This window comes from Carcharhinus amblyrhynchos, chromosome 8, assembly GCF_965287045.1.
Source record: "Carcharhinus amblyrhynchos chromosome 8, sCarAmb.v2.hapA, whole genome shotgun sequence".
NCBI classification, from domain to species: domain Eukaryota; kingdom Metazoa; phylum Chordata; class Chondrichthyes; order Carcharhiniformes; family Carcharhinidae; genus Carcharhinus; species Carcharhinus amblyrhynchos.
Window position 1 is genome coordinate 87,429,605 of NC_137331.1, and position 22,534 is coordinate 87,452,138.

Below are 22,534 nucleotides of genomic sequence, written 5' to 3' on the forward strand. Positions count from 1 at the left end.
TAATAGGGTGAGTGAGTGGTGCTCAATCAGTCACACAATGCACTCTCTCTTCCCACCCCCACCGCCTTGCGTGCGCTCTCTCCCACTCCCTTGCACTCTCTCCCTGCTTCACAATCTCTCATTCCCTTCCTCACTCTCTTCCTGTACCCCCTTGCACTCTCTCCCTCTCCCCCCCTTGCACTCTCTTCCTCTCCCCCCCTTGCACTCTCTTCCTCTCCCCCCCTTGCACTCTCTTCCTCTCCCCCCCTTGCACTCTCTTCCTCTCCCCCCCTTGCACTCTCTTCCTCTCCCCCCCTTGCACTCTCTTCCTCTCCCCCCCTTGCACTCTCTCCCTCTCCCCCCCTTGCACTCTCTCCCTCTCCCCCCCTTGCACTCTCTTCCTCTCCCCCCCCCTTGCACTCTCTTCCTCTCCCCCCCCTTGCACTCTCTTCCTCTCCCCCCTCCTTGCACTCTCTTCCTCTCCCCCCCTTGCACTCTCTTCCTCTCCCCCCCCTTGCACTCTCTTCCTCTCCCCCCCTTTGCACTCTCTTCCTCTCCCCCCCCTTGCACTCTCTTCCTCTCCCCCCCCTTGCACTCTCTTCCTCTCCCCCCCCTTGCACTCTCTTCCTCTCCCCCCCCTTGCACTCTCTTCCTCTCCCCCCCCTTGCACTCTCTTCCTCTCCCCCCCCTTGCACTCTCTTCCTCTCCCCCCCCCTTGCACTCTCTTCCTCTCCCCCCCCTTGCACTCTCTTCCTCTCCCCCCCCTTGCACTCTCTTCCTCTCCCCCCCCCTTGCACTCTCTTCCTCTCCCCCCCCCTTGCACTCTCTTCCTCTCCCCCCCTTGCACTCCCTTCCTCTCCCCCCCCTTGCACTCTCTTCCTCTCCCCCCCCTTGCACTCCCTTCCTCTCCCCGCCCTTGCACTCTCTTCCTCTCCCCCCCCTTGCACTCTCTTCCTCTCCCCCCCCTTGCACTCTCTTCCTGCCCTCCCCCCCCACTGCACTCTCTTCCTCCTCCTCCGCCCCACCCCCACCTTTGCACTCTCTTCCTCCCCGGCACACTCACTGCATCCCTCCACACGACCCAGTAAAGTGGGATGCGTGGGGAAATGGGGGGAATTGATGTTCAAAGTCCAGTTCCCCTATAAGTGCTCCAACAAGTAGAACCCTGACACTGATGTCCTGAAATATGAGATAAAGTGCGTTCCTTGACAATCAGACAGACACAGGTTTGTGACTGAAGATGAACTGCAGTTTCTGTGGAATTTCAATTGTAATGTAGGGAAATTGTATCCTCTCAAGGTTTCTTAATCTCAACGTTATTCGGTCACCAGGAAATTTGAATAGAAACATACATAGAAAATAGAAGCAGGAGTAGGCCGTTTGACCCTTCAAGACTGCTCTGTCAATTGTTTTCATCATACCCACCCTGATGTGCCCAACAGGCGGTGCCATTGGGCGGATTTGATGAGGTGCGGTCTGACAAGGGCAGGATGGCAATTGGGGGTTGAGGCCAGCAATCAAGAGACCTGTGATCAGAAGTTGAGGTTGGCAATCAGGAGGCTGGTGATCAGGGGTTGGGGCTGCAATCAGGAGGCCAGTGATCGGGAGTTGGCACTGGTGATCAGAGGTTGAGACCGGCGATTATGAAGTGGCCTGCAAACAGCGGGGAGAGACTGTGGCTGTGGTTGGTAATTGGGGAAGGTCTGTGGGAGGAGTGACAATCAGGCAGGGAGTGTAGGAGGTTGTAGAGGGTGGGGATGCAATGTCTGTTGGGGAAGGGGGGTGATGGTGGGTGGGGGGTTGACAAATTTCCCACATACTATGTACTGGGAGAGCGTGGTGTCTTGCCTTTATAGTCTGTAGGTGGCTTCCTGGTGTGAAAGTCCCACTCTTCCTGGCAGGTTTCACATTACAGCCTCTGTATTATGCAGAATGCTGTAAACACATGTTAACTTGCCTCGCTGGAAAAAGCTCCTGTTTTCTCACCCATTCAACACTTAGAACTTTTCTGAGAAAATTCCACCCCTGATAAGAACATAAGAAATAGGAGCAGGAGTAGGCCATCTAGCCCTTCGAGCCTGCCCCGCCATTCAATAAGATCATGGCTGATCTGTCGTGGCTCAGTTCCACCTTCCCGCCCTCTCCCCATAACCCTTAATCCCCTCTCTTATCAAAAACCCATCAACCCACGTCTTAAAAATATTTAGCGAGGCAGCCTCCACCACTTCAACGGGCAGAGAATTCCAGAGATTCACCACCCTTTGAGTGAAGAAGTTCCTCCTCAACTCCATTCTAAACCGCCCCCCCCCCCTTTATCTTGAGGCTGTGCCCCCTAGTCGTACTGTCTTTTTTGAGCAGGAAGAGTCTCTCCACCTCTATCCTATCCATCCCATTCATCATCTTATACGTCTCAATGAGATCTCCCCTCATTCTTCTAAACTCCAACGAGTACAAGCCTAGTTTATTCAGCCTCTCCTCATAGCTCAACCACAGTACTCCAGCTGCGGCCTCACCAATGCCCTATACAGCTGCAGCAAGACCTCCCTACTTTTATATTCAATCCCCCTCGCTATGAAGGCCAGCATCCCATTCGCCTTCCTGACCACCTGCTGCACCTGCAAGCTGGGTTTTTGCGACTCATGCACAAGGACCCCGAGGTCCCTCTGCACCATCGCCTGCTGCAGTTTTTCGCCCCGTAAGTAATAGTCCTTCCTACCATTATTCCTACCAAAGTGGACCACCTCACACTTGCCAACATTAAATTCCATTTGCCATTTCCTGGCCCATTCGCCCAGTGTCTGGGGAATTGATTGTTGTTTAGGCACTTTTTATGAAATGATTCAAACAGCCTTGGTTTCCTGCACTATCTTAAGTGTTTATTCATTTTAAATACATGTTCTGATCCCTTCCAGTGGTTAGCACTGCTACCTCACAGCGTCAGGGATCCGAGTTCGATCCCTGTCCTGGGTTACTGTCTGTGCGGAGTCTGCACATTCTCCCCTTCTGTGTGGTTTCCTCTCTCATATCGAAAAACTTGCTGGTTAGCTGCATAGTCAATGCTAAATTCTCCCTCAGTGTACTTAAATAGGTGCTGGGATGTGGCGAGTTGGGAATTTTCTCGGTAACTGCATTGCAGTGTTAATGTAAGCCTACTTGGGACACTAATAAATAAACTGAAAAAAAACTAGCACTTATATCTTAAGCTATTAGAGTACATACAAGTTTAAAATATATGCTTGCTGATTGGGAATTAATCTTTTTAGAAAGTTGTATTCTATAATCTATTCAAATTGTATGTATTATCCTAACATATTTGAGTTTTTGAATTACTCCTCTCCAACAGGCCGAGTCTGAATTACAGAGGGTCACAATGGATGCCGCTCGAATTTCACGACAGCTGGAAGAAACCATTGATGATTTTCAAGAAGAAAAAATTACAGATATTAAGGTAAATGTAGCATATAAATTTTTTTCCTCTTGTTCATCCTAAACAAACTACAACTATTTTGATAATATCCTGAAGGAGAATTCCTGGGACATAGAGTGGAATTTTATCTGGAAAAAAGGTTCAGGTCTGATCCAAAAAGTGATGATGTGGAAATTTGACATATTTACATTCTTCTACATTTAACAAGGGTGCATTTATAAGTGAGTGGTAAACCATCTTGATCATATTGGGTCTGATGGTTAAATATATTAAATTTCAATTGAGTGCCAATTAACCTGGCTTTAATAGCAAGAACTTCCTGAACTGTGTGGATTGTGCCTGGGGTCAAGGCATGAGCACAATAGGAAATCATTTACTGTTGTGGGGAGTTTTAGTGTTTAGTCTTTTAATTAATTACAACTTAGTTCCCTTCAGAAGTGGCCAGACCAAGTCAGGGGAGCAATTCTCCCAAAAACTTTGAAGTGCTGAGTTGGCATGAAAAATGGTGTAATTCACAGTTGTTTTTCAGTGGGAGTTCAGACTCGAATTTCCCACACCCTGTGCAATGCAGAGGTCACAATCGTGAATATCATTAAATGCTCAGGGGGTGGGGCCTATTCACACTAGAATCTGACAGTTCCAGGCCCCTCTTCATGCATAGTGGCCCCGAACTGTCAGCCCCCCACTGGTTGGCTAGCCAGGGACCCCTGTAATGCTGCCCCTCATGGCCCGACTGCGACCCGCACAGGCATTCCTGGGCCAGTCCCTCCCCCTCCCCCCTACCAATCCTGAAGCACTGCAATCTCCAGCCTCCCCAACCCCCAGCAATGGTGACACCACCCCCAGCAGGCACTCCCTGCTGATTGCCTGCCACCACCCCGCCCCCCCCCCAACCAAGTCAGGTGCACTGCCAGTGTGCCCATATTCAGGGGTCTACACACGTATCTCCCAACCCGACGTGCCAAAAAACTGGTGCGTCACGATGGGAGAATCAGACCCAGAGTTTTTCACACAGTTGTTTAATATGTGAGCTGTATTGTGAAAACCCTGGAAGACAACCTGTGGCCAAGCAGAGTACAGAATTCGGATTAAACAAGCAGATATATTTTCAGATCCGATTACAAGTAATTAACATAAACCAACAAAGCTATAGGAGTTATCTCTAGTTATTAATTAGGGTTACATCATGCATAAAATACAATCAATCACCTATGTTGCATGCCTGCTTGATTATAATATCAAATTAGTGTAAATGTTTGATCATGTTAGCTGACCATTATTGCAAATTATGTCTGGATTTGTAGGTATCAATTACCTTTCCCATGTCCATATGTCTGACTTAATGAATTCTTTCAGACTAAGGGCCTTTGTTAGATAAGCAAACCTATATTCAATTGTTTTCTCCTTTGTTACTAGTCCTTGATGCTTATCTGTGTCGGCTTTACTAAAGACCTGGGGTTTCTCTCATAGCAACTTATGTGATTTTTAAACTCGTGCGATTATTAATCTTTTATTGACCAGTAAAATGGAATTGGCCAAAAGTGTTTAAGTAGAGAAACAGAACTTCTGCCTTATCTATGGGAACAGTGTGTTCTCTCAACACTTGTTTTGAGAGCGTAATTTCCCTTAATTATTGGACAGGAGCAATTTTTTGGAAGTCATTTGATTTTCCCTGGACCTTACTTAACTTGCTGTAACCAATATGCACTCAGCCTTTGCTGCAGAATGGAAACAGCTGATGCAAATATTTTATTGACCTGCAAAAAGGCACAGGAGCACCAATGGCAATTGTATCCTCTGCAGCCATGTTCCACACCAAAGGGGAAGGACATTGATCTGCAGCTTGAAAGAAGTCATAGTCCTCCAGACAAGTTGTACGAAGTATCAGTTTTCTCAATGTGAATGAACAACACTTCTTCAAGAGGCTCAGAGCTTGGTGCTGTCATTTACAGCCACTTGGAACAAGACCTCCTCTCAAGATGGCCAGGTGGTCATGCACTGACAGAGAGCCATTAAAGTCATTGTAGTCTTTAAAGTTTTCATCTCCAACACCATTCAAGCATCAACTAAGGACATCTGTAGGATCTTACAACCTGCAGCCTAGAGGTTTGTCTCCCAATTGGTAGATGCCTTATAAGCCAAGGCAGTGGCATAGTGGTATTGTCACTGGACTAGTATTCCAAATACATTGTGTAATGCTGTGCCAAATGGTGGAATTTGGATTCAATCAATTAAACTCTGGAATTAATAGTCGAATGATGCCAGTGGAACCATTGTCAATTGTCGTAAAAAAGAAACCCATCTGGTTCACTAATGTCCTTTTAGAGAAGTAAACCTGTCATCCTTACCTGGTCTGGCCTACATGTGACTCCAGACCTATAGCAATGTGGCTGACTCTTAAATGGCTCAACAAGCCAGTCAGTTGTGTCAAACCACTGGAAAGCCTGTAAGGAGTGAAAACAGATGAATCATCCAGCATTGACATAGGCACCGGAAACATCGATAGCAAACTCGGCCATGTCAACCCTACAAAGTCCTCCTTACTAACATTTGGGGACCTGTGCCAAATTTAAGAGAACTTAGCCCACAGGCTAGCCAAGCAACATCCTGAAATAATCATACTTTCATAACTATATGTCTCAGATAATGGGAGTTATTTTCAGCACACTTTAGTTGTCAGTAAGAACAGTAACAACGGTGCAAAATATTGTGAAAATTGGGAATAAAAACAAGAACCTGGCAACTTCACCTCCAAAGACGATATCAGAGGTGAGCGTACAGGTCACTGTCACCCTCCAGGATGCCAGTTGTGCCAGGGGCATTGGATGTGGAGAATCCAGATAAGTGCAACTCAGGGCCAGGGTGGGGGAGAAGACTGTTCAATCATGAGGGTTTTAGTGGCCCTTCAATTGTTACATCACAGGGGAGCGAAATGCTGCCATCCATCATCTGAATGGGTAACTGAGAAGCACCTTCATCATAATGTATTGCATTGATGGGCAAGGGCAGCTCCTGCTGGTCACCAAGTAATTACTAAAGCATGAACTTGTTAATACGTTGAAAAGAAGTGGAAATGTTTGCTGATGATTGCACAATGTTCACCATTCGTGACTCCTCAGATACTGAAGCAGTTCGTGTCCAAATGTAGCAAGAGTTGGACAATCCAGGCTTGGGCTGACAAATGGTAACATTTGCGCCACACAAGGGCCAAGCAATGACCATCTCCAGCAAGAATATCGTCCCTTGAAATTCAGTGATATTACCATTGCTGAATCCCCTACTATCAACATCTTTGGTGTTGCCATTGACCAGAAACTGAACTGGACCAGCCATATAAATACTGTGACTCACAAGAGCAAGTCAGAGATCAGAAATTCTCTGCGGAGTAACTCACTCCTAACTCCCCAAAGCCTTTACCACCATCTATAGGACACAAATCAGGAGTGTGTTGGAAAACTCTCCACTTGCCTAGATCAGTGCCGCTCCAAGAACACTCAAGAAGCTCAACAACATCCAGGACAAAACAGCCCGCTTAATTGTTACCCCATCTACAAATATTCAGTCCTTCAGACATCAATGCACAGTGGTAGTATTGTATACCGTCTACAAAATGCAATGCAGGAACTCACCAAGGCCCTTTAGCACTTTGAAAACCCAGGACCATCACTATCTAGGAGAAGGGCAGCAAATACATGGAAGTTTCCCTCCAATCCACTCACCATCCTGATTTAGAACTCCATTGCTATTCTTTCACTGAAGCTGTGTACAAACCTTGGTACACTCTGTCAAACAGCACTGTGGGTGTATCTACACCATGAGGATTGTAGCGATTAAAGAAAGCAGCTCATCACCATCTTCTCAATCGTAATTGGGCGTGGGCAGTACAAATGCTGGCCTACCCAGTGATGCTCACATCCTATGAATTAATAAAAGAACACAGCAAGCGCCTCCAGGATGATGATGGTTATTGTGCTGCAGAGAGTAATGGTGCCTCAGGAGGAGGATGGTGCAGATTACTCATCCTGTGGCATTTTCCCATCCCGCCTGCCACAGGAATCATAGCAGGTGGGGGGCTCGAACAATACAAAGGTCCATTGACATGGAGCAGGATTTTCCAGTCTTGGGGAAAGTGAAGCTGGATAATCCTGCCCATCGTCTCTGAACAACAACGAGAAAAAAAGAGTATAATGTGGCCAGGGCAATTGTAGCTACAAATCTGGCTGCCAGAAAAGCTAACTCCTCATAGAGAGAGGGTTCAAATAAATAAATAAATCTACAACCATTTCAGAGAAAGAGTAATGTTTGACTGAAAACATTAATCCTGCTCAGGTCTCCACTGATGCTGCCAGACCTGAGTTTTTTCAGCAATAAAAAGAAAATAGTGTTTAGTCAGTAATGACCTTAGTCACCAGTAAACATTTTAAAATGTGAAATCTTGACATTTAGTTTCTCCTTTATACTGGGAGATATTCAATGATTCATTTAGTAACACCAGTGAATGTTCATTCTTGCACTGTTCTTCCGAATGCTTAGGAGTATCTATGGCTGCAGAATTGCTGATGTTGAAGCTACTGTTTGCTGAATTGCTGAGTCCACTTTGAACTCCCAGTGTTTTGTGGAAAATGCAAGTTTGGCTGATTTAACAGACCTTGATCTGAAGTGGGAAAAAATGTTGGACAGTAGGGAAAAGTTAGTTCATTGGTCCTACTCAGACCTGTGATGATTCCCTGGGGTGAGACAAAACTATGGACCGTTATCTGTTAATATTTCCCCATCAGTCTGAAGAATTGTGCTTTGACCATGTAGGGTAGCTGGCCACTATATTTGTCTGGACATGAATAATTGATGTAGTCTGTGTGGCACCTAGTGAGTGAATTTGTTCCCTGTGTCTGCATGGAATGATTTTTATGGTACATGAGAGTGAAGATAATTCAGGTTTCACTATATGTGAATAAATTGTGCATTCCACAGCTGTCAGAAAATAAAAGACTAATGTTGTTTAGGGCTGTGCACAATGTACAAAACTATATCATTGGGAAATGAAACTCACGATTTATGAACTTTGTTTAATTTAAATTTAGCCTTGTTGTCAGTCATATATTTGAATGTTTTTGAGATGTGTGCCACCATTTAAAAATATCTGTAGGAATTAATATCTTATTATTGCAATAATACATTTTAGGGGATAATGTAATTTAGATTAAATTTTATTTTATAACAAACTGATATTTTAACATTAGCTAGCAGAAATATTTTGATGTATCAGACAGTGCTTTCCATTAGTGAATTCAAGACATTTTTTGTTCACTTAAAATAGAAGATTTTTGGAGACTTCATCACAATTGAAATGGCATTCCACGCAAAGGCTTTAGAAATTTATAGCAATGCATATCAGCATGTACAGAATATTGATGAAGAGGCAGATATGGAGGTAAGCTGTATTTTTGAGATTTTTAAGGCAAGAGTATTCCAACAAACAATTTTAATTTGAAAGACATTACTACTTTATTGCACTGCTTGATGGCTTCTTGTTCAGAAACTACATAAACTGGGTATTGAACTGTACCACGCTCAATTCTACAGTGGCAATAACTCAATGTTATTGACGCGGGTTGATGGGTTTTTGATAGGAGAGGGGATTAAGGGTTATGGGGAGAGGGCGGGAAAGTGGAACTGAGCAGCGACAGATCAGCCATGATCTTATTGAATGGCGGGGCAGGCTCGAAGGGCTGGATGGCCTACTCCTGCTCCTATTTCTTATGTTCTTATGTTTTTTGTTCTTATGTTCATTGACGCCATGGTAGCACCGTGGTTAGCACTGCTGCCTCACAGGACCAGGACCCAGTTTCAGTTCCGACCTCGGGTGACTGTCTGTGTGGAATTTGCAAGTTCTCCCCGTGTCTGCGTAGGTTTCCTCCTAGTGCTCCAATTTCCTCCCACAGCCTGAAAGACATTCTGGTTAGGTGCATTTGCCATGCTAAATTTTCCCTCAGTGTATCCGAACAAGTGCCGGAGTGTGGTGACTAGGGATTTTCACAGTAACTTCACTGCAGTGTTAATATAAGCCTACCTGTGACACTAATGAAATACACTTTAAACTTTTAAACATTAAGTGACCACTATAACATGGCTGAGCTGTATCATACCACTGTAAGCTCAGAGAAATGTTGGCTAAAATAGCTTTCATAGAACGTGGGGCAACACAGGAACAAGCCCTTTGGCCTACAATGTTGTGCCGAACATGACACCAAATTAAACTAATCTTTTCTGCCTGCCCTTGGTCCAAGTCTCTCTATTCCTTGCATATTCATGTGCTTATCTAAAAGCCCCTTAAACGTCGCTATCGTACCTGCCTGCACCACCACCCCTGGCATTGCATTCCATATACCTACCCTCCCGACAAAGTTACATAAGAGATTAAATTAATTTTCAGGTGGAATTTTGTGACTGACTCAGTGTTTTTAATACATAATAGACTATCTTGCATCTTTGTCCTCTCCTGCATTTATTTTAGTTAAATAATTTGAGGGAAAATACCCATTTTTATGTGTTTCTGCTCACTAATTCGTTATTTTGGAGCTGGTGCCCAAATCTTAATTAAAAGGGTCGTTAATCTTTGGAATTCTATGTCAGAGAGCAGTGGAAGATGGGTCATTGAATATATTCATGGCTGAGTTAGACAGATTTTTGATCTTCAGGGATCTTATTGAATAGCAGAGCAGGCCAAAGAGCCTATTACTCTTATTTCTTATGATTTTATACTGGGGAAAGAAGTGATCTGATTCTGTCATTTAGCCAACAGGTCCAGCTTTTTACTTTTTCCAGTGACTAGAACAAAATTAGTCTTTCTTGATGAGATAGCTTAATATTCTGATTTACCTTTATTTCAAGGTGTTATTTATCCAGGTAGTTAACCAAAAAAAAAGCAAAATACTGCAGATGCTGGAAATGTGAAACAAAATCAATAAATGCTGGAAAAATTCAGCATGAATTCCTCTACACAGCATCTGTGTAGAGGAAAACAGAGTTAACCTTTCAAAGCAGTAGCAGGAGTAGGCCATATATGCCTACGAAACTGCTCCGCTGATCGATAAAACCTTGGCTGATATGGTTGTGGCCTTAACTCTACTTTCCTCATTCTGCTCCTATACAGCCCACACTCTCCAACCCCCACTCATAACCTTTGACTTACTCATAGATCAAAACTCTGTCCAAATCAGTCTTGAATATGTTCAACAATCCAACATAACCTTCTGTCTGGGGAAGAAAGTCCAAAGATTAACGACCACCTGAGAGAAGAAATTCTTTCTCAATTCTATCTTAAATGGGCCACGATTCTCACATTGCGACCCGCAACTTTTCTGTCGGGTCAGGATGGGAGACATGCACCTCCAGCCTTGAACAGGGATTTGCACATGCGCCGGGAATGCACGCATATCTCTCAGAGCAGGAGAACAGTCACCGGCTAGACCACACTAGAAACTGGCGGGAAGGCAGGTAAGTCATTTAAATCTTTTCTGTATGTATTTTAAATATGTTTATTTGTTAATTATCGGGATCTTTCAGGTCCTGATTGAATCTCACACCCCACCAGGAGTAACTTCATTCCGACAGGGTTCAGACTAGCTCCCCATGTTCGGGGAACTAGTGGGAGATCCCGTCGGAATGAGGGGGGGGACAAACAGGGCCCCCCCCCGCCCCCCCCATGGGATAAGGTGGTCAGGGGGTGATGCCCCCTGGGCATGTGCACCCTGGCAGTGCCAGTTTGTGTCTGTGCCCTCTGGCACTGTCCAATGGGCAAAGTGTCCATGCCCGTCGGGCAATGCCGGGGGTGGGGCCTAGGGGTGATCGGTGGGAGTCCTGCTGCCACTCTGCGGACTGGATCGGTCTGGGATAGAGGGAGGGTAGTGATTGAGGCGGGCTGGTAGGTGGTCTGCTGGAGGGAGAGGGGACAGAATCGCCACTGCTGGCAGGTTGCGGCAGTGCATTGAGGCGCTCCGGGGCAAGGTAGTCAGGGCTGGCCCGGGAATTGCTGTGGGTGCTGCGATCAGGCCATGAGAGGGACTAGAGCAGCAGCACTGTGGTGGTCCCAGGTTGAACACGGTAAGAAGTCTGACAACACCAGGTTTAAGTCCAACCGATTTATTTGATAGTAAACTCACAAGCTTTTGAGGTTTCCCTTTTCGTCATATGAATAGAGAGCTCTGGATTCAGATAGTGCATTCAACAGCACAGACAGTTTACAGTTTACTGATTAGAATGCGAATCTTTACACCTAACCTGCTATTCAAGTCTTAAAGTGGCCGACAATGTGAGTTGAAGGAGCACCGAGCACTGGTCAAAGAGATGTGTATTGTCTCCAGACAGTACACCCTTCCTGTTGGCGAACACTTCAGCGGTCACGGGCATTTGGCCTCTGACCTTCGGGTAAGCATTCTCCAAGGCGGCCTTCACGACACACGACAGCGCTGAGTCGCTGAGCAGAGACTGATAGCCAAGTTCCGCACACATGAGGACGGTCTCAACAGGGATCTTGGGTTCATGTCGCACTATCTGTAACCTCCATGACTTGCCTGGGTTTGCAAAACCTCACTTAATGTACTGTCTGGAGACAATACACATCTCTTTAACCTGTACTCAGTGCTCTTTCCACTCCCATTGTTAGCCACTTTAAGACTTGAATAGCAGGTTAGGTGTAAAGATTCGCATTCTAATCAGTAATCTGTAAACTGTCTGTGCTGTTGTATGCACTGTCTGAGGCCAGAGCTCTCCATTCACCTGGCGAAGAGGGAAACCTCGAAAGCTTGTGAGTTTACTATCAAATAAATCGGTTGGACTTAAACCTGTTGTTGTCAGACTTCTTGCTGTGTTCACCCCAGTCCAACGCCGGCATCTCCACATCATGGTCCCAGGTTGGCCAGCGATCAGGCTGGCCAGTAAACAGGAGTCTGACAGTTTGGGGCCAGTGTGCATGCATAGAGCTCCAGAACTGTGAAACTCTGGCACAAATAGACCCCATCGCTGGCCCCGCCCCGGGGTTTTTGATGAGATTCCCGACTGGGACCTCTGCAGTGCATAGAGTGTGGAGATTCAGGTGAGAAGCTGGACTGACAGAACGTTCAATATTTAGAACAGTTATAGAGTCATAGAGGTTTACAGCATGGAAACAGACCCTTCGGCCCAACTTGTCCATGCCACCTTTTTTTAAACCCCTAAGCTAATCCCGATTGTACACATTTGGTCCATATCCCTCTATACCCATTGTACCCATGTAACTATCTTTTTAAAAGATAAAATTGTACCCGCCTCTACTACTACCTCTGGCAGCTTGTTCCAGATACTCGCCACCCTCTGTGAAAAAATTCCCCTCTGGACAGTTTTGTATCTCTCCCCTCTCACCTTAAACCTATGCCCTCCAGTTTTAGACTCCCCTGCCTTGGAAAAAGATATTGACTATCTACCTTGTCTATGCTTCTCATTATTTTGTAGACCTTTCCTCCCACCAATTCAGCACTTTTGGGAGAATTGTGGCCCTTAATTCCAGTGTCCCCTGGTTCTAGATTCCCACATGATGGGAAACAGGTTGTTTAAAAAGTTCCCCTTGGCACTGTGAGATTTCTTCCTGGATGAAATAAAAATAGGTCCTCCGGCCCCCTCTCTTCACACACTCCCCATGCTCTTCTGTGCCACTTCATGCTCCCCCATAGCAGGCTTTGCTGCCATCCAGCCCCATGACCCCTCAATACCTCTATGCCAAGCTATGAAACTTAATGTTAATTGCTGCACAGTGTATAAAACAAATGAACCCTATAATGACAATAGCGCTTGCAAAATAAAGTTTTTTTTAATTTATTCATTACTTTCCACTATATATTTTTTACATATAGTGTCGATCATCCAGATCTTTTAAAAAATCAATAACAAAAACTTCATGCACCCTTTTTTTTTATAAGCCAGCCTGATCATTTGTGCCAAACTTCCTTTTACGAAGAGCTGCATATTCTCTGGTGCACAGGTGAAAATGTAACCATCTGTCAAAAAAAGCCATTCTATTCTTTCCGCAGTGTAGCCCATTGAATTCATATTTTGGATTTGTTCAATTAATTTTCAGGAAATTACATGGAAGTAGGACGGCATAAGTGAATATATTTAAAGTGATCACTTTGTTACAGTGATCATTCTCTAAATGTCATTTATAATTTAAGCACTGAATTGCACTGTTTGAGATCTGAATGGTAAATCAGAAAAGTTAAAGCTTTTCCAAATGATTTATCTCATTCTTTTCCCTTAACAGTACAGTAATTATTTAGGATCATTTTGGATATTTGTTCTTTTCTTACCCCATTCCTAGCTTTTTTTTGTGCATTAATCCAAGTAAACAGAATTGCAAACATAAAGGTGCAAAGTCACAGTCTTGAAAAGCTTTACAAATTTCTTGACTCAAAAGGTGTTTGGAGGGGTATGGGGAGAAAATGGGAATGTGGCATTGAAATTAGGACCAACTATGATCATGTTGAATGACAGAGCAGGCTTGAAGGATTGAATGACCTACTCCTGCTCCTATTTTCTATGTTAAAAGCATTCCCCACCATAAGATTTTTTAGCTGACTCATTTAATAAATCTTATTAAAAGGTTTGTTGGCCCCAGCAGATCTGAGACATAGCAATGGAACTCCAACTGTCTTCGGATTTATGTTGCTCCTAACTGTGCTACATTCACTTCTGGTACTGGTGTAATATCTTCAATTTATGCAGGAGTTCCAGTGATAATCTTTTTGCCTAATGTCATCGTGCATAGTATCCAATTTAAAAAGTTTGATTACAAAATACTTTTGAAACATGAATCAGTTTTGTCTTGGTGGGCAGAAGGGCCTGAACCTGTGCTGTACTGTTCTTTGCGTCTACTGGCACCAATGTGTACTTACTATTGGGCTGGTTCAATCTTTTCGTAGATTTTCAGGAACACACTTCATTTACAAGACAGCCAGCCTCGCCTAAGCATCGTATCTGCAAATTCTGTAAACACCATGAATGGAATGGACTCAACTCTACGCACATCAGAATCTTCTAAGGTAAGAGAGATAAGCCTGGGGAATAAGCTCAAATGGTAGATCACTGGCTTTACATGTGAGAGGTAGCAAGATTGACACCTGTATTCTCCAGTTATCCTGGTTTGACAGATTTAATGGCGCTCTTTGATGATATGACAGGTATGGTGAATAAAGGAAAACCAATAGAGGTCATACATATGGATTTCCGAATGGCATCCGATAAGGTACCATGTGACAGCATGCTGCACAAAATAACCTCTCGTCGTTTTAGGGTGATAAATTACCCTAGAGGATGGGTAGAGGATTGAATAACGAATAGAGTTGGCATATTGGGACATTTTCAGGTTGTCAAACTGCTACTAGTGAAATGTTGCCAGGATCAGTACTGGGGCCTCAACTATTTATGACCTATATTAATGATTTGGAAAAAGGGACCAACCGCATTGCAGTCAAATTTTCTCATGATACAAAGGTGGGTAGGAAAACAAGTTGTGAGGGCGATACAAAGAATCTGCAAAGGGATGTAGATGGGTTAAGTGAGTGGGCAAATATTTGGCAGATGGAGAATAATGAAGGAAAATGTAAGGTTGGCCATTTTGACAGGAAGAATGTAAAACAAAATATTATTTAAGTCGAGAGATTGCAGAATGCTTTGTATAGAGGGTATTCTTGTACGTGAATCACAAATAGTTAGTATGCAGGTATAGCAAATAATTAGGAAGGCAAACAAATTGTTGGCCTTTGCTGCAATGCAGATGAAATATAAAGGTAGAAACGTCTTGTGCAGGACATTGGTGAGACCACACCTGGCTTATTACATACAGTGTTGGTCTTCTTACTTAAGGGATATTCTTGCGTGGGAAGCAGTTCAGAAAAAGTTCACTAGGCTGATCCCTGGGATGAAGGTATCGTCTTGTAAGGAAAGGTAGAGCAAGTTGGGCCTACTGGAATTTTTTCAGTGGAATTAGTGATGATCTTATTAAAGGTAAGATTCTGAGTGGGCTTAATGGGGTAGATGTTTTTTGTGTGGGGAAATCTAAAATTAGGCACTGTTTAAAACCAAAGGTCTCCCATTTAAGATGAAGATGAGTAGGAATTTATTTTGTAGGAGGATTGTTAATCCTTGGAATTCTCTAAAATAAAAACAAAACACTGTTGATGCTGTAGATCTGAATTAAAATTAGAAAGTGCTAGAAAAATGCAGCAGCTCTGAAAGCATCTGTAGAGTAAGAAGCAGAATTTACATTGACACTTCTTTTAAAACTGGAGAGTGGTAGAAATGTGATTTTGTGCTGCTGAAAAAGTGGAGAGAGACGGGTGGAGCAAGCTGTGATGGAATAAAAGGCAATGGGAATGATAGTATTAAAGAAACAAAGCATAGATCCAGAGTAGGTGTAAATAGAATTCATAGAATCCCTACTTTGCAGAACGAGGCCATTTGACCCATGAAGTCTACACCAACAACAATCCGATCTATGCCCTTTCCTCGTAACCCCACATATTTATCCCGCTAATCCCTCTAACCTACACATCCCAGGACATTAAGGGGCAATTTACATACACATCCCAGGACATTAAGGGGCAATTTACATGGCCAATGCATCTAACCCGCAGAATAAAGGTCAGTGTTGTGTGAGTTAAAATGGCAAGCACCTGGAAGATTGGGGTCATGCTTGTGGACTAAGCAAAGGTGTTCCACAAAGCAGTCACCCTGTCTGTATTTGGTCTCCCTAATGTACAGAAGACTGCATTGTTAGCACTGAATGTAGTAAACTAAATTGAAATAAGTATTAAGTAAATCATTAAAGGAGTATTTGGGCCTTAGACAGTGAGGATAGAGGAGATAACCTCTTGTGATTACAAGGCAAAGTGCAGTGGGAAGCGGGTAAGGTATTGGGGATGATAAGAGTGGACCAGGCTTAAGGGAGGAATGGTTCCTTCAGAATGTTGACAGGGAAGGAAGGCAAAGATGTGTTTGACATCATGCTGGAGATGGCGAAAATGATGGAATGTGGGGCTGTTGGGGCGGAAAGTGAGGGCATGGGAACCCTATCATCATTCTGGGAGTGAGGGGAAGGGGTGTGAGTATAAGTGCAGGAAATAGATTAGACCTTGTTGGGGACCTCATCAATCACAGCAGGTTAAACAGAGATGGAGAAATTGGGAATGGGGCACTTAGAAGAAGCAAGGTATGAGAAAGTGTAGTGTGGGAGTTGGGTTTCAAATGAATATTGGTAGACAGCCTATCCCTAGAAAGGGAGTCAGAAGTCAAGGAAGAGAAATGCTGGGGAATAACAATGTGTAAGTGAGAGAAGGGTGAAAATTGGAAGCAAAATTGATGAATTTTTCCAGTTCCAGTCAAGAGCACAAATCTGGTTTGAGATGCTTCAGAAATCTGGAAGATCCTTGTCACACAGCATGGTTTCCAGAATAATTTTCATGCAACTTAAAAGAACTTAGTCCTCCAGGTGATGATGAGGATGAGTAGACAGGTAAAGGAAGATTTCCGGCACTGCACTTGAAGAACCAGCTTCCAGCTGCATCTTCATTGTAATAATAAAATCAAAAATACTGGAAATCTGAAATAAAAACAGAAAATGCTAGAAAAACTCAGCAGGTCTGGCAGTATCTGTGAAGAGAGAAACAGTTAACGTTTCAAGACCATATGACTCTCCTTCAGGACTTGTATTTGTTGAACCATAGTGCAGCTGGCATCAAAGCAGTTGGAAGAAAGGTGTAATGGTGTTGCTATCTTAAGAGATACATATCTATCACTGTTCTTGCAGCCATTGCAACTGGGCATGGACTAATTTGAGTTAAATGGCCAAAATGTTATAAAAATCTTGACCGTAGCACTATAAAGAATCTATTATAGTAGTTGTATCTGTAACTGGTAAGACATAGTTATTCACATTTGGATGTGATGCTTTAGTCAGACAGCTTTGAAACCTTCTGACAAAGCAAACTTATCAATGATGCACATCTGAGTCAGTTGCTGGATGATTACTGCATCGATTTAATTTTCCTTGTCTGTTGGGGTTACATTCATTTTAGTTACACATTGGGACTTTGTGCACATAAGGAAATTTTCTTGGAACATTTACTGAATTGTGTGGGCTTTTCTAACTCGTGACCGTCAAGTATATCCTGAGAACTCAAACTTCAACTGTACGTTGCAAAAAGTTTATATTAAAGGAAGTAGACCCCCTCCCTCTCCTCCTTGAAACCACAATGTACCAGACTCATTTCATGTTCTAAAATCAGGGGGGTTTTTTTCCCAAGTGTGGTACTCAGTTTTGTTTTGACTGTTGTGCGGATCAGATTGGTACCATGGAGTTAGGAATGCCTCTATTTCTCTTGACAAAGGAACTCTCTAAACTCTAATCATATTGTTCACCTTCATTATATAGAATTGTGATGCAACATCAATAACATTTAGCTTTAATCTCCAGTCTGATTGTTAATTTTTAACAGCACCCTCCATTATGCAAAAAAAAGATTCAAAAGGAGGAGGAGGAGGATGATGATGATGATGAAGAAGAAGAAGAAGAGGAGGAGGAGGAGGAAGATGAGGACGAAGAAGAGGATGAGGACTGAGAATGTTGACAATTCTGCACTTTTTTTGATAATTGGAAGTTCTGTATGGTACATTTATTTTATAATCTTCACTGATGTAAATCTATCCAGCCTTACAAGAAACCTCAGTTGTTTTACACATTTGACACTGCCAAACACTATTTTCATTTTATGTATGCCAAAATTTTATATGTAAACAGTTAAGTAGTTTTCACTCGAACTTTTAGGATCTGGTACTATATACCAACACTTAAGTGAAAATTCATCTGATTGTATAACATAATTAATGTTCATAATGCACAATGTGCAATTTGTTTACATTCTGAAGCTGATGTGCATCTTGTATAGCAAAGCTACTAGCAACTGTCAGCTGTACAAAATTTGATTTTACATGTAGTACACACAAACTTGTTTTCTGTGTCTGCATTGGTGATAAGAGTGAGCATATTATTTGCCTCTTTCTTAAATCAATAAAGGAAAATCATGGTTATCAGTATTTTAAATTTGTTTTCAGGATGTAGGCATCACTGATAAGCCTGACATGTATTACCCATCTGTAATTATTCTGAAACGGTAGTATTCTTTGTAACAGTTCAATAAAACTGAATGCCTTGTTTCAGAGGGCAGTTAAAAATGAACTACACTGGTATGTGTTGACACAAGGGTCAAACTGGATTTAAAAAATGGCAGGTTTCCTTCTCTGAAGGGAATTCGTAAGTGTGTTTTTACAATAGTCCATTAGCTTAATTGTGACTTTTATATGTAAAACTAATCTGATTTTTATTCCCTGTTTTTCAAAACTGAATTCAAATTTGCAAACTGCCATGAACTCCTGTTCTCTAGATTATTTGTTCAGGCCTCTCAATTGCTTCAATAAATTAACAACTATTCCACTGTATCTTCTGTTTGGATAATAATGCATAAAAATCTGGGACCTACAGATTTTAAATAATTCTATTTTTAATTTTTATTTCGTACTTTCCTAACAGAGCTGTGTAAGTTTTCATCAGGATCATACCTAAAGCTTTAGCTGACAAGGGAAGTCACTGATTTTTACACCTATTTCCCCCTTCCTTTGGGGTATATTGTAAACAACTGGGGATTGATGGGGGTATGAAATTATGGTGCTGTAACGCAACAGGGCATTGGCAGTAATTTAATGCAAAAGAAAATCTAGTGTTTAGAGGCAAAGGAAAATTGGATAAGTTGTAAAATAAGGCAGCAAAGTTATCAGCAAAACAAGTGATTATCAGGAAAATAGGTGGAAAATAACTAGGGACAGCATATTTACAATGCTGGAAAATACTTGTTCATGGCTATAAAAATATCCCTCTAGTCAAGGGAAATAACCACTACAATGCCTATTCTATCCACATGGTGCTATCACCTGTTTGGGGTGAACTATTTTACATGTTAAATAATAAAATACAAATTGAAGAGCAGTCATCTATTATTTCAAACTCTAGCTGCTTCTCAATTGACTATTTGCAGTTTCTGTTGGATGGTTAAGTTTGGTTTAACAGAACAAAATTTGTTGCATTTTTTCAGGTTTTTAAAATTAATTTGAGGTGTGGGCATCAGTGGCTAGACCAGCATTTATTATCCATCCCTAATCGCCCTCAAGAAGGTGGTGGTGAGCTGCCTTTTTGAATCACTATAATCTTTTATCTAGTTGCATGTTTTGTAACAACGGATAGCAGGCTCACCCTACATATCTCTCATAAAAGAGAACTTCAAGTAATTTTGTTTGGTCATACTTTTTACTGCCATTATCAATGTTACAAGGTCTGTTTCCGAGATGCTATTTTGTTACTGGCATGTGGCTGGGTATCTAGAATAGTGTACTTTATCTATCTTTGACAATGGACAAACCAGCAAAATATGATGTGGGAAGCTCCAGTTGTAGTATCATAGCATTGTATAGCTCACGTTGGGATCTCAAATGTGTTCAACACCTGAAACAAGTTGCATTTGTTTGAGGCAGCTGCACAATAGGTACACATCTTTGCCAAAATCATTCATATTCTTACATTCAAAGCTAGGATAATGTGGCTGGAATGCAAATAACTATATGTGTACTCCTACATGGAAGACAAAAGTAGCTGGAAGAGGTTATAAAAGTGTGACGAATAAAAATTCATGTGTAGTTATATCTTGTGATTCAGTAACAGGTACTTACCGTATTTGGGAAGTCATATCCATTCAAACGTAGCTTGATGGTGTGTAATGCAATCTGAAGGATGGTGATGATAAGCTGACATTTTAGTGAAATATGGTGGTATTTAGTACCAATTGTCCACAAATGCTGTTTTGTGGTCTATGCTGTTTTGACAAATGGCTACTAATTATCATCCTCTCTCAGTCATCACCCTTTTCTTTAAAAAAATTTGACCCCATTATCCTTTCAAATTACCATTCTTCTCCAACTTCCCTTTTGTCTCCAAAGTGCTTGAATGAATTGTTGCTTCCCAAATCTATTCCATCTTTCCTAGAATTCAATGTTTGAATGCCTCCAAACAGGTTTGCAGCTGGTCACAGTAACAAAACAACTCATCATATTTTACTGCGATGAAAGTCAAAGTTTCCCTCTTCATCCTATCTAAAGTCTGAAATAGTTGGCCACACCATCCTCCCCAATACACTGCCATTGTCATCCAGCTGCTGGGGACTGCTCTCACCTAGTTCCTTCCTTATGTAATCACAGTTCAAAAACTGCAATGGCTTCTCTTCTGGCTTTAATTATCCCTGGTGTCTCCTAAGAATATATGTCTGGCCTTTTCCTATTTCATATCCATTTGCTCACTTTTGGTGGTATCATGTAAAAGTACAGTATTAGTTTTCACAACTGCACTGATGACATTCAGCTCTACTGTACCACCACCTCCCTTGATTCTTCCAGTGTTTTAAATTAGTGAACTCCTCATCTGACATCCAGTATTCAAAGAGCAGAAATTTCCTCCAGTCCATTATTAGAATGACCGAAAATTTGTTTTTGGTTCCCACTCCAAATCATTCCTTAGTTAACAATTCCACCAATCTCCAGAGACAAAGCCAGTCGTTCAGCATTTTGGTGTTTCACTTCATCCTGAGGTGATCTTCCAACCCTCATACTCATGCCCTCAATAAGACTGCCCTAATTTCCACTTCATTGCCTGACTCAGCTTATCTCCTACGGAAAACCTCATTCATGCCTTTGTTATCTCTGAACGCTATTATTCTAATGTGCTTCCTCTGTAAACTTGAGATAATCCAAAACTCTATTGCTGGTATTCTAACTTGCAGTGGGCCACATTCATCCAGTCCTCATTGGCTGACATTAGCTTCTCATCCTTTTTAAATTCCACTATTGCCTCACCCTCCACATTCGTGTAATAATCTCCTCCAGTGTCACAACCCTCAGCTATTTGTCTCCAATTCTAACTTGTGCCTCAGTTTTAATTCCTCCATCATTGGTGACAGTGTCTTCAGTTGCCTAGGGCCTGAGCTCTGGAATACCCTCAATGAGCTGCCCTGCCTGATTTCCTCCTTTAAGATGCTCCTTAAAATCTACCTCTTTGACCAAGCTTTTGATCATCTGACCTAACGAGCACGATCTTTTGGTCTCACTCATCCTGAAACTGTAAAATCCCACCCAAGATCAACGGATTTTCCCGTGCTCTCTTCCTCCCACTCCAATTCCCTTGGTGGATGGGCCAGTAAAATTGTGGCCAATATCTCTTCATGGCCCTATGAGTGAAATTCTCCACTTTTGGGACTAAGTGCGGAGACTGTACAGTACCTTTCTTGCTAGCCAGAATGGCAGGAAACACACAGGATTCTGCACTTTGAATCTCATTAATTACGCATAGGTGAGTTCCCCTCAGAATCACCTGCTGGATCTACAGTTGATCTGTCCACCTGCTATCAGCTGGTGGATTGGAAGGTCCTGGTGCAATATTTAAACACCAGCCCAGCGCGCACATACTACTCTCTCCAACCCACCTATCTTCACCAGCCTGTTACCAACCTAGAGGAAGTTGTTTCCTCAGTACAACCACCTGCACTGCAAACCCCAACTCTCTCTCGCGCACAGTTCATTCCCCAGTTGGATCTCTGCCTACTACATTTGAACCTTTGTGCATTCCCTACTATATGACCCCATGTTTGTGAGCTTTATTTGCAACCTCGTCAGTGCCCCACTTCCCTCTCCATCTTCCAACTGCTTTCCATTATCCATCTTCATCCACCTCTATGCCACTCTCTGTCCCTCCTTGCAGAGCCTTCCTTCCATATTGTCCCCTTTGTTACTCACCCCAACCTCAAACTCCACACCTGGTTGAACTTAAAACTTCGTTGCAATGACTGCATGAGTCCTGCCTGTACAGTGCTACCCAGATTGACACTAGTGTATGGTACCAGGCAAATAAGATCTTTGTACTCCACAACCCCAGGCACTCTACCGCTCTGAGTCAGAGACACAGGAGGCTCCATGGGTCCAGCAGATGATGATGTCCATGAAGAC

At 42.8% G+C, this 22,534-nt stretch overlaps 1 protein-coding gene across 1 annotated transcript in view; it reads left to right on the plus strand.

Moving 5' to 3' along the window:
* Positions 1 to 18,671, plus strand: part of cibar1 (CBY1 interacting BAR domain containing 1) — a 37,957-nt gene extending 19,286 nt beyond the window's left edge. The window contains exons 5-8 of the mRNA XM_080194406.1: positions 3,323 to 3,427; positions 8,724 to 8,837; positions 14,359 to 14,478; positions 17,932 to 18,671. Of these exons, the coding sequence (XP_080050532.1) occupies positions 3,323 to 3,427; positions 8,724 to 8,837; positions 14,359 to 14,478; positions 17,932 to 18,054 (462 nt within the window). The 3' untranslated portion in view covers positions 18,055 to 18,671. The remainder of the gene's footprint in view (positions 1 to 3,322; positions 3,428 to 8,723; positions 8,838 to 14,358; positions 14,479 to 17,931) is intronic.
* The last annotated feature ends 3,863 nt before the right edge of the window (positions 18,672 to 22,534 follow it).